Source organism: Chiloscyllium plagiosum, unplaced genomic scaffold, assembly GCF_037043375.1.
Source record: "Chiloscyllium plagiosum isolate Xiang-an unplaced genomic scaffold, Cpla_swu_hap1 HiC_scaffold_39, whole genome shotgun sequence".
Classification (NCBI taxonomy): Eukaryota; Metazoa; Chordata; class Chondrichthyes; order Orectolobiformes; family Hemiscylliidae; genus Chiloscyllium; species Chiloscyllium plagiosum.
In genome coordinates this window covers 25,056,449-25,072,590 of record NW_028270177.1, presented here as the reverse complement: position 1 = coordinate 25,072,590, position 16,142 = coordinate 25,056,449, and the positions used below count along the sequence as shown (strand labels likewise).

At 42.2% G+C, this 16,142-nt stretch overlaps 1 protein-coding gene across 6 annotated transcripts in view; it reads left to right on the top strand.

Moving 5' to 3' along the window:
- Positions 1-16,142, top strand: part of unc13c (unc-13 homolog C (C. elegans)) — a 582,280-nt gene that overhangs the window by 533,222 nt on the left and 32,916 nt on the right. For all 6 annotated transcript variants that reach the window (XM_087981434.1, XM_087981433.1, XM_087981432.1 and 3 more), the window contains one exon: positions 11,304-11,451. In XM_087981434.1, the coding sequence (XP_087837560.1) occupies positions 11,304-11,451 (148 nt within the window). The remainder of the gene's footprint in view (positions 1-11,303; positions 11,452-16,142) is intronic.

Here is a 16,142-nt window from a genome sequence, read left to right as displayed (position 1 = left end):
ATCACAGAGCCTGTTAGCTTCGATTTCCTCCTGCTTTATGGAACTCAGTGTCTCAGCCCATGAAAAATTGACTTCATCTGCCGTTGTCTGCATGGTCCATGTTATAATTCCTCTCCTGAACACTACGTTTTAGACTGACGTTTTGAGTCCGATAATCCACCCGTTCTCAATATCCATTAAAACGTGTGGGATTAGCTCCATCCTGTTAGTTTTGACAGTAGATCACCAGAAACATCCAGCTTAGAGTGCGATCCAAGGAGTTCACTCAAGTTGATGTCTGCAATAGTTCTTCATGAAGCATTAAATCTTCATCCGCTTGATGGATGTGAAATTATTTTAAATGCAGCAGTTAATGGAGTTCATTGTAAATTAATTTTGTAGAATAGCATTAATGAAAGGTGAACACTCAGCAATTTTTATGACTATTCTGCTATGTAGTTTCTGTCACCTTGTAAGGTGTCAGTTGTTTTTAGAAGTAGTTGCATCTCTGACTTCAGTGCGAGTTGACTCTCAGTACCTTACATCCACTGGTAGTATCAAATCGACCTGTTTGGACATATCAAGGCCCACTTCCAAGGCAGCTGGGACATGAGCCTGGACCTTCCACCCAAGAGGTAGGGACACCACCATTACACCACACCAGTGAGTGAATCAGATCTAACAGCAGAAATAACTGGAGAAATTCAGCAGATCTGGTAGCATTGTCGAGAGAAAGCAGAGTTACCATTTTGGGTCCAGTGACCTTTCTTCAGATCTGATAGTATAAATCAGATATTCATGTTTTCTCAACTCGCCTGAAAGTGAACAAACACCTGCCAACCTATATAAAATCATTACTTCACAATAATGTGAACATACACAGTAGCTGTTTTGACTAATGTCACAATTTTACTTTTTAAGATTTATCAGGACATAAACAAAATCAAGATTATGCTATTTGAGCACTTGTCAGTTTTGCTTTACTTAATCAGGTTGGTTACTAACCATTACAACAATAACTATTTACAAAGGATAGTTGCTAACTATCAGACCATTCATTCAACCAGCTTGACTGCCCTGGTAGCATTTGTTCTGTTGCATGAGATTTTCCTGTCAGTGAATGTCCTCCTTCCTGGCTTCCTGGCTGGGGGGGTTTACCCTGGCTGTCAGCACTGCTGTGTATCCACCTTCCAGTTAAAGACAATGATATGGGGAGCTGCTGGTTCAGACAGCAAGCTGTCAGAGGGGAGGTCACTGCAGAGGCAGGCAGCAGACCTGACTGTGCCAAGTCGATGGAGAAATACCTTTTTATAAATTCATGGTGCAGGCGGTCAGAAGGGGAACTGCTCCTAGTGGAGAGCCTTGTCGAGCCTGGCCTCTCATGTTGCTATCCGAGGCCACCTCCATTTGTCAGGGCAGGCCCACATGAAGCAGGACGTATCCCCAGCCTCGACACAGTGCCAATGGCCCTGTGAAATAGCCACCAATTATCGGTTCCTCAACTCCTCGAATGGGCAGACTCTTCGCGTCCAGTTGGGGCACCCTCCGTGATTTTACTGTCCGCTCCCAAACCCAGCCCACCCACCGTCTCCCAGATACCAGTAAAACCTGTCCTTACTGGAACAGAGATCAAAGCACTTCCATGATCTAGGAGCCGTGGTAGTCCATTCGGTCCTTCAAGTCTGCTCAGCCATTCATGGCTGACATCTTTGTGTTCTGAATTCGACTTTCCCATTTAACCTCAATGACCTTTTATTGCCTCGCCTAACAGGAATCCATCTAAGCCCAATTTAAAAGTATTCAATTCCCACTTGTCACATCGGGTAGGTTTTCCTTTGTCCAAACTGCCTGCTCTTGAGTCAATTTGGGAAAGGCTAGGAAGTGGGATTACCTTGGAAGTTGGATTTTCCTTTGGAAATAAAGATGAGGAGATATGCCCATGTCTGGATGGATCTATTGATGTTTCTGTGGGAAACTATCACATTTTTCTTTATTTGACCTTTGAATCACAGAAATTATAAACATTGGAAGAGTGCTCTGATGCTTCTAAGAGTATGATAGTGAAAAATAGTGCTCAACCAGCCTCCTTCATACTGTACCAGAATAAAATCACTCATTTAGCAAGAAATTGATGCCATATTCAGAAATCATTTATTGTTCCAAGATTGTTTTTCTCCAAAATTAAATGTAGACTCAGTCAGAGATGCAACATTCACTTTTTGGAGTTGACTACATGAATAAATAATCCTCTTTATTTAAAGCTATGGCAGGCTTGATACTGATTGATTAAATTTTCCACACATTCAAGGATTAATAAAACACATACCCATTCCTTTTCAACAAACACACCGATTACAGGCAGCGGCGGAGATGAACAGAGGCATCCCTGTTCAGGAGCCATGTTACTGCTGCCATGACCAGTACTGCTGGTTTCAGGACCAGTAGCATCTACTGGTCTCCATTCCCATGGTACACTGATCATTCACTGGTCCAGTTACACTTTTTTTTCCCCTCTGGGATTTCTGTTCTCCCTTATCAGTGTGTGTAACACTTGTGTAGATAACTGTCAAACAAGCCCTTCATTTTCAAGTTAGACACTTCACAACCTTCTGGGCTCAACATTGAGTTCAACAACTTCAGACCATGCTCTGTCCTCTCTGTCTGGATTTCTTTACCGCCCAGAATGCCAGTCTGTATCTTGTTCTCATATCTTTGCTTTCAGAACCATTATTCTGCTATTCCCACTGAGTCTGCATCAGTGCTTTGTTTCTTTATGACCACAGTTATTATTCCTTTTGCCTTTTGTTCCTTGCCATCTTTGCTATTTAATCAAACTCTTAACAAACGCTGGCCTCCACTTTTGTTCCATTTGACCCGCCCCCTTTTTAATTCCAGCGTAAAATCCATCACATTTTTCCCTCTCTTCAGTTGCAAACATATTTCAATTACAGATCGTTCTGCTATAACACATGTTTCGTTAATGCAATTTTGCTGCAACACAATAAACAAATTGGGGACACCATTTCTAAAGCGCAAACTCTTAAAACGTGTGTTGGCTGTAAACACGATTACATCACCAACACTTCAAGCACTGTTTCTAAAACGCAATTTTTCTATAATGCGGGGTTGCACAAGAACACAACTGTCACGTTACAAAAGAACTACTTGTAGTTTAAGAAAACTCGCGTGAGTGATCATTGGGACCCGGTATGATGACTAAACAATGCCACACAGTTTTATTGAAGCTGCTGCCAAAAACAACAACCACAAAGAAATATCTTCAGGGATTACTTATTGTACCAAAATCTGTCAGAGTTCTTCCTGTTAGTATGACATTGTTTCAGGTCACATCTTAACAGAAATGTTCTGTAAATAAAGCACAGCTGAGGTGTGGAAAATCAAAGGGTTGTATTCTCTTGTGTAAAGCAGTGCAAGGAACTTGATGCCACCATAATTAAATGCCTGGTTAAATAAAAAGGGCTGTTTCCCGTAGGTCCTTGCCATTGCTCTAAATTAAACTCTGATCCGTGTTGTTTTATTAGAATTTATGTGTTTCAGTTAGCACGTTGCTTTACAGGTTGTAAGACAAGGAGGAGAGGGATTTATGACAACCACTGGACATGCTAAAAAGATCAGCATAAAGTAAAAGTGTGAATAGGAGCACAGTTTTGTAATCCCAGTGAGAGCATTCTATTCATAAACCTATAGCAGGATTTTCCTACTGGTATGTGATCAGAGAACACCTAGATAAAGTATAGTTGCAAGACATGATGATAGTTATAGTTGCCAATACAGCACACAAATGTGGGGAAATAAACTCCATTTGTATGATGCCACATTGAGAAGCAAGTTCCAGTGTATGTTTGATATGTTTTACTTATAGCAAGTTAATGTAAGTTGGATACTGGGTAGCTACTGGGTAATGAGAAAAGATTGTTTCCGGACACATTACGGAATGGGCAACAACATCTTACATTTATGTAGCAACTTAAATGTAGAGAAATATCTCAGGTACTTTCATGACTGGCTATCTACTTGAACCTAACTTAATTAACTTAATTTTTTCCAAACTTAAATAAATCTGAAAAATGAATTAATAGATTTGTAACACAAAAGGAATTGCTGGTAAAACTCAGCCGGTCTGGTAGGATCTGTGGAGAGCAAACAGAGTTAACTTCAAAACTGATTGTAACTGGGAAAAGGTTGGTATATATTGCTGAAGGTGGAGTGGGGACAAGGGGGAGGAGTAAAGGATAGATGGAGCTGAAGCCCAGAGAGAGAGCTTTCGAGGGTTCAGAGGAGATTTACCAGGATGTTGCCAAGTGTGCAAGGTTTGCGTTAGAAAGAAAGGCTGGGTAGGCTGGGATTTTTTGCACTGGAGTGTAGGAGGTTGAGAGGTGACCTTGTGGAAGTTTATAAAAGCACATGAGGTATCGATAGAGTTAATGGTAGGTAGCTTTTCCCTAAAATGGGGATTTCAAGACTAGGCGGCTTTTTTTTAAGGTGAGAGGGGAGATAATTAAAAAGGACATGAGAGGCAACTGTTTTGCACAGAGGGTGGTTAGCATGTGATTAGATTAGATTACTTACAGTGTGGAAACAGGCCCTTCGGCCCAACAAGTCCACACCGCCCCGCCGAAGCGCAACCTACCCATACCCCTACATTTACCCCTTACCTAACACTACGGGCAATTTAGCATGACCAATTCACCTGACCTGCACATCTTTGGACTGTGGGAGGAAACCGGAGCACCCGGAGGAAACCCACGCAAACACGGGGAGAACGTGCAAACTCCACACAGTCAGTCGCCTGAGGCGGGAATTGAACCCGGGTCTCTAGCGCTGTGAGGCAGCAGTGCTAACCACTGTGCCACCGTGTGAAATTAACTTCCTGAGAAAGTGGTGGATGTGGGCACAGTTACATTTAAAAGAAACTTGCATAAGTATACAAATAGGAAAGGTTTGGAGGGATATGGGTCAGGAACAGGTAGGGTGGAACTAGTTTAGTTTGGGATTATGTTCGACCTGGACTGGTTGGACCAAAGGATCTGTTTCCTTCCTGTGAGACTCTATGAACGTGCCACAGCAGCATAATGAGAAGGGTAATAAAGCTTAGATGTATTTTGAATAAAGTTTCAAAGTTTGATCAGGAGATAGAGATAAGGGCAGAGGGATCCAGGTAGAGAGAGTCAGATCAAAGGGTGAAGGTTTCTTAAGGATAGTCATGTATTATGGATGAAGGGACGGACGGAAGGAGACACAGAAGCGGATGAATTGAGTGTTCAGGGCTACAAACAGAACATGATGTGATTTCAGAGGTAGAATGGGACAAAACCTTGGAACAGTTAAAATATAATTTAGTTGGATGGATTTAATCATAGAATCATTGTATCATTCAGTACAGTAGAGGTTTGTCAACCCATCAAGTCTATAGCATCAAAAATATGCCACTAACTGCAGTCATCCCACTTTCCCACACAAGGCCCATTGTTTTGAATGTTATGACACTTCAAGTGCTCATTCAAATATTTTTAAAAGTTGTGAGATTACCCACTTCAACCATCTTCCCAGGCAATGCATTTCCAGATTCCCCACCAGCATCTGGGTGAAAAAGGTTTACCTCAACTTCCCTCCTGTCTTTCACTTTAAAATTATGGGGATAGAGGTTTGAGGGGGAGGGTTTGAAGGGTTCTGACAGAGAAGGAATGATGCACTAATAGAATGGGGGTGGCCAGTAGAGCTGTTGCCTTGGTGAAGAGCCTTTTTGTCTGTGCAGGAGATTCTTTTATACTTTTAACTGCTGCATTGTCACAGGATGGTGACAATCTACCAGTGAGCTTGCGCCTGCCATTGGATTGCCTGCGTCTCCCATGCCCTTTGAAGTTGAAGTTGAAGTTGAATTGTATGAGCATTGAGTCCCAACACAAAAGCAGAGGGGACAAACAGCGTGGGCCTTTATCATTCCAGTCGAAAAGTGTGGTGCTGGAAAAGCACAGCAGGTCAGGTCGCATCCGAGGAGCAAGAGAATCGACGTTTCAGGTGAAGGGCTTTATGCCTGAAGCGTCGATTCTCCTGCTCCTCAGGTGCTGCCTGACCTGCTGTGCTTTTCCAGCGCCACACTCTTCGACTCTGATCTCCAGAACCTGCAGTCCTCACTTTCTCCTTTATAATTCCACCCAATATTCCAAATCTATTTTTAAAAAATTGAAGAACTGCAGATGCTGTAAATCAGAAACATGAGGAGCAATTGTTAAAAAGAAAACTCAGCAGCCATGGCAGCGTCAGTGGAGAGAAAGCAGAATTAATGTGCACTGAGCTTCGCTGGAACTTGGGCTGTCTCAGGCTTGCTGTGGTGCTCCAGTGAAGCTCAGCACAAGCTGGAAGAGTAACATCTCATTTCCCACTTGAGGGCCTTGTAGCCTCTGCACTCAATATCAAATCCAATAATGTTAGGGCCTAAGCACCTCCTCCCACGTCCTAACCGCCAGGCCTTGTCATCACATAGCTCACTATTGCAACCATCCCATTGTCAGTCACTAATGGTCCCCCATCAACAGCTACTGATTCCCTCAGGCTGACCTTTACCCATTCATTTGTCTGCCCAACTATTTTCCTCTCTCTTTGGCCTCCATCTCCACCTATCGTTTGCCCCTCCCCTACCCCATCTTCTGCATATACTGTATACCCACATTCTCCGAGCTACTGAATAAAAACCAAAAGAACTGATACAATTACAGCATTTAAAAGGCACCTGGATTGGTATATGAATTGGAAATGTTTAAGGAGTTATGGGCCAAGTGCTGGCAAATGGGAATAGATTAGGTTAGAATATCTGGGCGGCATGGACGAGTTGGACCCAAGGGTCTGTTTCTGTGCTGTACATCTCTATGACTCGAGGAACTGCGGATGCTGTAAATCAGCAACAAAACCAGAAGTTGCTGGAAAACCTCAGCAGGTCGAGCAGCATCTGTGGAGAGAAATCAGTTAACGTTTTGGGTTCTGAGGAAGGGTCTCTCAACCCGAAATGTTATCTCTGATTTCTCTCCACAGATGCTGCCAGACCTGCTGAATTTTACCAGCAATTACTTTTCCGTTACAAATCTATTATTTTGTTTAATTGATTCTTCAATTTTATTTAAGTTTGGATGAAGTTAATTGAGTTAAGCTCTGGTAAGTAGCCAAATAAAAAACCCATTTTGCAAGGTTGATGGATCTGTTCTGACCTACCAGAATGAACGTCTGAGCTCGCAATTTGATCATTTGGCAGTCACATTCGACTTTCTTCGACTTTTACTTCAACTTTGTTTCCTCACAAAGTGACCAAAACAGCTGACAACGGCACTTTTCCAGTTCGCTGAGCAAGATCACACTTTGGGTCAATTCATCACTGTTATTTTAAATTTCAGTTGTGCTCGGTAGCAGGTCTGTTGTCATTAACTGCACAATTTCAACCAGTTACTAAACAAATTCAGCTTAGAGAACAAGTTACAAAAAAGTTTATTTTAGCCTGTTTGAAACCATATTATGGGCAGAGTTGAATTTCAGAACTGACTGTCATCTCGTTACTTACCTGTAGTTTGATGAATATGACTACAGTATATTTGAGAAATGTATAAAGCTGCATCTAACCAGGCATCCCTGACCTTTCACTTGAACTGGCTGCTGGATGGACCCTAAGCCAGTTCTAACCGTCTGAAAGAAATGAGTTGACAGGTGTTCCAGTCTAGTTTCTAGAGAATGATTGACCCCAGCACAAATGGGCCCCAACTTCATCAGAATCGAGCAGACATACTGTTGCCTATAGTAAACATTTAAATGGAGAAAGATTATGAATGCTGCTGCATAGGGGATTCTGGGAGTCCTCATCCACAAATCATGAAAAGTTAGCAACAAGCAGATGGAAAATTGGCTTTCATTGCAAGGGGACTGGGGCATGAAAGTATGTCACAACTGGACATGGCAATGGTGGGACTAAACCTAGAGTACTGCATGCAATTTTGGCCTTAATTAAGGAGGGGTACTCTTGCATTGGAAGACATTCAGTGTTCAGCAGGCTAATTTCTGGGAGAAAGGCAATATCTTTGGAGAAAGGTTGGGCCTTTATTGTTTGGGGATTTAGAAGAATGAAAGGTGATCTTATTGAAACATGTAAGATTCTGAGGAGGGTCAATAAGGGAGATACTGAGGGAATAGTCCCCTCACAGGAGAAACCAGGGCTAGCAGATATAGTTTCAAAAGACAATTGGGGTCTGCCATTGAAGATTGAGAGGAGTGGGACTTGCATCTTTCAGAGGATCATTACTCTTTTAGAGTTCTCTTCCACAGGGAGTAGTGAACGTTAGGGCCTTAAATATATTCAAGGATGAATTAAAGAGAGTTTTGATCAAGCATTTATGGGAGGTTGGGGAGGGGGGGAATACCATGCAGAAAGGAGGAGTTGAGGCCACAATCAGATGAATCACGATCTCACCAAGTGGGAGTGCAGGCTTATTTCATAGCGATTCTGGTCAACTTGCGAGGTTTCTTTGTAAATTATTGTTAAGGAGGATTTATTGTTTATCTACAATACACAGACTGCAGTGGTTCAAAAAGGAAGCTCACCCTCACCTTCAAGGGCATTTAAGGACAGACAATAAATGCTGTCCTAACCAGCAATGCCCATTTCATACAAATCTCTTAACCTTGAATATGGCGGTAACAATACAGAATATCACAGCTGCAAGAATGCCATAGGGAATGAATTCATGAGTTATAATAAAACAAAGTTTATATAAAGAAAGAAAACTATGTTGTAGTCACAGAGTCACAGACATGTACAGCATGGAAACAGACCCTTCGGTCCAACCCGTCCATGCCGACCAGATATCCCAACCCAATCTAGTCCCACCTGCCAGCACCCGGCCCATATCCCTCCAAACCCTTCCTATTCATATACTCATCCAAATGCCTTTTAAATGTTGCAATTGTACAAGCCTCCATCACATCCTCTGGCAGTTGTTACAGCTGCACTCATCCAGGCAAATGGGGAGCATTGCATCACACTCTCGACTTGTGCCTGGTTGATGGACAGGTTTTAGGAAGTCAAGAGAAGAATTATTGTAGAATTTTCAACCTCTGCCCTGCTCATAGCCAGAGTATTTATATGGCTGGTCCAGTTCAGCTTCTGGTCACAGGTAACCCCAGGATTTTAATAGTAGAGGTTTCAGCTACGGTAATGCTATTGATTGCTAAGTGCAATGATTAGATTTTCTGTTAACAGAAAAGTCATTGGCTGGTACTTGTGTGTTGCAAATGTTACTTACCACTTATCAGCCCAAGCCTGAAGGTTATCCAGGTTTTAGTACACATAGACTGGACTGCTTTAGTATTTGAGGAATTGCAAATGGTGCTGCACATTATGCAGTCATCAGTGAACATCCCCACTTCTGACCTTATAATGGATGAAGGTCATTGATAAGCAACTGAAGGAAGTGCACTATCCTGAGGAGCTCTTGCAAGGATGTCCTGGAGTTAAGATGATAGACACTGAACAATCACAAACTATCTTCCTTTATGCTATTTATGATTTCAATCAAAGTAGATTTTTTTCCCTCGATTTCTAGTAACTCCATTTAGCCAGGACCTCTTGATGCTATACTCAGTCAAACATTGTCAAGAGTTCTCACCCACACCTTCCCTTGAGTTCAGTTCTTTTGAGGAGAAAGTGAGGACTGCAGATGCTGGAGATCAGAGCTGAAAATGTGTTGCTGGAAAAGCACAGCAGGTCAGGCAGCATCCAAGGAACAGGAGAATCGACGTTCCTGAAGAAGGGCGTATGCCCGAAACGTCGATTCTCCTGTTCCTTGGATGCTGCCTGACCTGCTGCGCTTTTCCAGCAACACATTTTCAGTTCAGTTCTTTTGACCTTACTTGGACCAAGGTTGTAAAGAGGCCAGGGACTCTGTGGACCTAGTGGAGCCTAGACTGAACATCAATGAAGTTATTGCTTAGTTCCTGCCCTGTCCATCATTTACTGGTGATTGAGAGTAGAGCGATGGGGTGATAATTGGAGGGTTGAATTTGTCCTGCTTTTTGTAGACAGAAAATACCGGAGCAATTTTCCACTTTGCCAGATAGATGCCTGTGTTGTAGTGTTACTGGAACAGTTTGGCTCGGGGCAATGTTGGTTCTGCTGCAATGTTCCCTCCAGGCTGCACAGTGCATGCACATGCAGCATGGCTTTCCATTGGTGGCTTTGGTAAGTCAGTTGTGGCATTACTTCCAGTTTTTTATTCATTCATGGGATGTGGGCATCACTGCCAATTTTTAGAGGGCAGTCGTGTTCCTTGTTGCTTGTTTTTCTTGTAATTGCATTTAAAAAGTAATCTATAGTAAAGTACAAACCTGTCAATGATTGGATACATTTTCCTTGTTTTCTGTTTAAGAGCAACACTGAATCTGAATGTAGCAAATACAAACAATTGTGTGACCAGGAGTGCTGTATGACAGATACCCCGAAATACTTGGTGCATTAATTTAAATAGACTCCCTCATACACCCAGTTAACCAGTTTCTGATATTTGCTGCATTCAGCCAATACAAGAATAAGTAAAATTATCGAGGAGAAAGTGAGGTCTGCAGATGCTGGAGATCAAAGTTGAAACTTTATTGCTGGAACAGCACAGCAGGTCAGGCAGCATCCAGGGAACAGGAGATTCGACGTTTCGGGCACAGGCCCTTCTTCAGGAACGTCGATTCTCCTGTTCCTTGGATGCTGCCTGACCTGCTGTGCTTAAATGTGTTGCTGGAAAAGCGCAGCAGGTCAGGCAGCATCCAAGGAACAGGAGAATCGACGTTTCGGGCATACGCCCTTCTTCAGGAACGTCGATTCTCCTGTTCCTTGGATGCTGCCTGACCTGCTGTGCTTTTCCAGCAACACATTTTCAGCTCTGATCTCCAGCATCTGCAGATTCCTGAAGAAGGGCCTGTGCCCGAAACGTCGAATCTCCTGTTTCCTGGATGCTGCCTGACCTGCTGTGCTGTTCCAGCAATAAAGTTTCAACTAAGTAAAATTATCCCATTGACAGATTTTGGATTCCACTATGAGCGGCACATGTGAAAATAACTTTAATTGTCATGGCCCTATGTACTTAATTTCCAAGTTATAAAAATGATTTCTAGACTAACAATCTGATTGGGCTGTAGAGTATAAGTACGTGTTTGTGTGAATTTGTCCCTCAGCAGATTTGATAGTGACTTTATAAAAATTGGTCTCATTGATGTGATTTTTCTGCCATGTTCGCATTGTTTAATTTCTTTACTTGATGCATTTCCCCGTCCTTTAGCAATATTTCCATGCTGGAGGAAATGGCCTCAAGAAGACATTCCTAGAAAAGAGTCCAGACATGCAGTCCTTGAAATATGCACTTAGCCTCTACACTCAAACTACTGACGCTCTGATTAAAAAATTTATCAGCACCCAGTCTTCACAAGGTAAGGACCATCATAATAAATATCCAATTATATTGCATCAGTAATATGCAAACATAAAAAGCCATTTCGTGGCATGTTTTATCCAGCTTTCAATGTTGTTTTGTTCTTTAGTATACTTCTGTCTATATTTGATGTGACCTTACATTTATAGTACCTTCTCATGTCTGCAGGACATCTCAATGATCTTTGCAGGCAATTAAGCAATTTTTTTTTGCAGTATAGTCACTGTTCCCTTCCTATTCATATACCCATCCAAATGCCTCTGAAATGTTGCAATTGTACCAGCCTCCACCACTTCCTCTGGCAGCTCATTCCATACATGTACCACCCTCTGTGTGAAAAAGTTGCCCCTTAGGTCTCTTTTATACCTTTCCCCTCTCACCCTAATCCTATGCCCTCTAGTTCTGGACTCCCTGATGCCAGGGAAAAGACTTTGCCTATTTACCCTATCCATGCCCCTCATAATTTTTTAAACCTCTGTAAGGTCACCCCTCAGCCTCCGACGCTCCAGGGAAAACAGCCCCAGCCTATTCAGCCTGTCCATGTAGCTCAAATCCTCCAACCCTGGCAACATCTTTGTAAATCTTTTCTGAACCCTTTCAAGTTTTACAACATTTTCCGATAAGAAGCAGACCAGAATTGCATGCAATATTCCAACAAATTGGCCTAACCAATGTCCTGTATAGCCGCAACATGACCTCCTGACTCCTGTACTCAATACTCTGACCAATAAAGGAAAGCATACCAAACACCGCCTTCACTATTACTTGAAGAATTACTTGAAGAGCCAATTTCCACAAGTAAACAGGAACAAGTATTATTTTCAGATATTTCTTACCATAAGACAAATCAGTTCACATGTGCTGCATACTATACAGTTTGTGGTGTCCTTAGCAGCATCAAAGCACAGCTTTACGAAATAGTCACGTTGAACAATGAGATACATTGATCACAGAACTCCTGCTGCTGTGCTTCATTGCTGACTCCAGTAAAGAGCTAACATTTTTTGCTTGACTTTCCACTTAATGTTTTGCTGGCACGCCAACTTGCATTAAGGAAGGTGGAACTAAGAGGATTTCTTGCATTTAGTCTTTCTCTGCCAGTTTCATCTCTACCGCTCTATTGCAGAAGTGTGGGAGGTGGGACTGGTTTGTTGGACACAAAACACACTGCGAACCCTGAAGAAAAGCCTTCTGGAAGAGGGTCAATACACCCATATCCAACTCCGAACCCTGGCCTGCTCTCAGTACTTGGGCTCCCTGAAGTGTGTATCACAGCCCACACACCCCACCCACCCCCCCACCCCCCGTGGGTTTGTGAGTTTGAAGGTTCAGTATCATAAGCTGCAAGGTGGCACCTTGCTGAGCTCTGAGTTAGTGGATCTTTGAAAATCCTCACCTTTTTTCTAATAGTGGGCATCATCTTGAATCTGATTCCTGTCCTGAAAACCCATTAAAAATGGAGGGATTTTTACCTAAAAGCCCAGCAATCTGACCTCCCTCTAAACTCCCAGGCTGTCCCAGCCTCTGAATGGGTGAAAGTGGGAATATTTTGGGAATGCATTGATGAAATATGTACAGCTCCTAAAAGTCAGTTTATGGCATTCACGTGGAAGTGCACTTGTTTTTGAGGTGATATGTAACCTGGCGGGGTGGGGGGGGAGTGAAAGCAACTTTGGGAGTGAGGCGATGTGAGAACTCATGATAACCAATTGCACTATTCCTTTCTATCTATGCCAGTGAGTCCATTTCTGAGTTTCACCTCCAAGATAGTCAGTACAGTGTCACTACTCCTGAGCTTTAATTTGTACTTACAATTACCTTTGAATCAAAAATGTAAGGTATTGCCCATCTGCATTACTTGAGCAAGCAAAAGCATTAAATTGCATTGTAAATGTGGGAAATTACTGATCGATTGATAGGGTGGAATTGTGATGATTCAAATTCAGGTCAGCCAAACCTCTGTTTATGGTGCATTAAGCAGCCATTCCCAGCTGGCGAACAGAAAATTTAATAGACCAATGCCCTGGATGAGCCAAAATTGCTGGACTGACTACTGGAGATTAGCTGCGTTTGTGCACACCCGTCATATTTCTGCTTCGACTAACTGGAGTTGCATTAGGTGACACCTAATGCAACTCCAGTTGCGAGAAAGTCAATTGGAGACAAAGGGAAGTTGATTCGTTGAGTGCAAAACTATGGTACCAAAATGAAAACCCAACATCATTACGGGGTGGAAGATTCAACCATTGAGTTGATCAGCTTTCGTAAAGCCCAAGGCAGGCGTGGTGGAACAGTTCAACGAGCAGGCATTCCCTCCAGAAAGGAAAAGGATGAGAACAGCCACCTACCCCAACACCAAGGATGCTTGGCCAGGGTGGCTGAAGCAAAGAACTTTCCAAACTGTGGTCCTATCCTGCATTTCCTCAGATGGTGATGGCTAGCATGAGGGGACATAGCTTTAAATTGAGGTGTGATAGATACAGGACAGGTGTCAGAAGTAGGTTCTTTACTCAGAGATCAGTCAGGGCATGGAACGCCCTGCCTGCAACAGTAGTAGACTTGCCAACTCTAAGGGCATTTAAATAGTCATTGGATAAACATATGGATGATAATGGAATAGCGTAGATTAAATGGGCTTCAGATTGGTTTCACAGGTCAGTGCAACATGGAGGGCCGAAGGACCTGTACTGCGCTGTAATTGTTTTATGAAAGGGGAGTCACTCTGGCAAAGAGATTGGCCCACAAGGAATTTGCCTCCTGCAATGAATAGCTGAATCGTTTCAAGATGAGACACAGCACAACACAGTGTCATTGTCTGAAGACAACACATTTAGCAGCAAAAGGTTTCCAAAGCTACCTCTTGACATTTTCAATGCCTGTACAAGGTCAGGCTGTGGGGAGGTTTGAACAAATAGATAAATAAAGACATCTCACATTGTCTCGACATCACCTTTTAATTCTCTTTGCCATAAAATGTATTTGTCGGAATATTGAGCTACTGCGGGGCCTGCCTCAGCTCTCTCAAAGTTCTGCTTTACATGAATTTGTGGGCAAGTCCTGTGCAATTATCCTGTTACTTCATATCATAAATCTTTCTGTAACCTTGCTGTTTTTACATTGTAGTAAATTTAGCCCCCGCAAGATGTTGCCATGGTCCATGTTTTAAAGCACAATATTTGCGACTTAGAAATTGACCTGAGTTGTAATTGCATGTGTTTTGTGTCCCCAGTCCATTCATTATGAAAGTGAAAGGCAATACAGGGCATAAATCAACTCATTTTGCTATTACAGACATCCAGTAACCCATTCTTACTTGCCTTCTGGATTTTATATATTTTATTTTTGATAACAAAATGTAGGAAATGATTATGCATGACCATAAAAGGAGTCTTTTTTGTTGAATTTGTTTCATATTTTAGCTTCTATAGAATTCCTGACTGTAATGCTTGATTTTATTAAAATTATGATCTTACCATTAAATACCTGACATTTTAATGTGTGATTTAGCACATATCGTTATGTCATTCTGAGAGGAATCTAAAGATTGTTTTCTTTAAGTGCTGAAGATACATTGCAACATGAAAATCCTTCATACAGGCCCTTTTATAGAGTTTGTTTTGATGTCTTTCTGAAGTAGTTACATATTTATTAACATTTACAAATTTAAGGGGAGGCAGGGGAATGCATAGTACTTGGATCTCAAAAGAAAATTAATCATTTATTATAAGTTTAATATATTGTTAAATATCCTGTGAAATGTTTGGTAGATTATGACAAAATCATAAAGTACTAATTGCCAGAAAAGAACAAATAACTTGAGACATACATTCCACAGAAGGAGTGCAAAGACGGTTCCCCAAACCGATTCCTGGGCTGAGGAAAGATTAAATGGACTGGGCCAAATTTTCTGGAGCTTAAAAGAATGACAGAGACCCTCACTCAAATATACAAAGCCCTTGCATTCTGATCAGCAATGTATGTGCAGGAAGGATGTTTCCCCTGACTAGAGGGGTTTGGCACCAGGAGACCGAGTCTCAGAATAAAGGACAGATCAGTTAAGACTAAATTAAGGTGGATTTTCGTCATTCAGAGGCTGGTGAATCTCTCGAAGTCTGTATCCCAGCAGGATTTGGACATACAATCGTGATTGATAGATTTCTGCATGTTCAGAGACTGAAGAGTGTGGGGACAGTGCAGGAAAATGGTGTTTGAGTAGATCAGCCGTGATCCCATTGAATGGTGGAGTGAGATTGAAGATATGACTGGCCTTCTCTTGCTCCTATCTCTTATGTTCTTATGAGAGAAAGAATGGCTGAAGTGACAGACCTGATTACCTCTCGAGCAGAGGTTTTTATGGACAGTCTGCATGTTGTTTGCTCACTTTTCGCACATGAAGAATTTTGCTAGATTTGATTTGTTGTCACATGTACTGAAGTACAGTGAAAAGTTTTGCTTTGCAAGCAGTACAGTACAGCAGTACATAACATACAAGGACATACAGATCATTGGGTGTTTAGTCAGAGTGAGGCATACAAGGTTACAACTGCACGGGAGGTGCACAAAAGCATGTCAACGTTAGGTTGAAATTGGAGAGGTCCATTCAGCAGTCTAATAATGGCTGGGAAGAAGCTGTTCTTGAATCTGTTGGTGCACGTGTTTGAGCTTCAGTACCTTCTGCCTGAAGGAGGA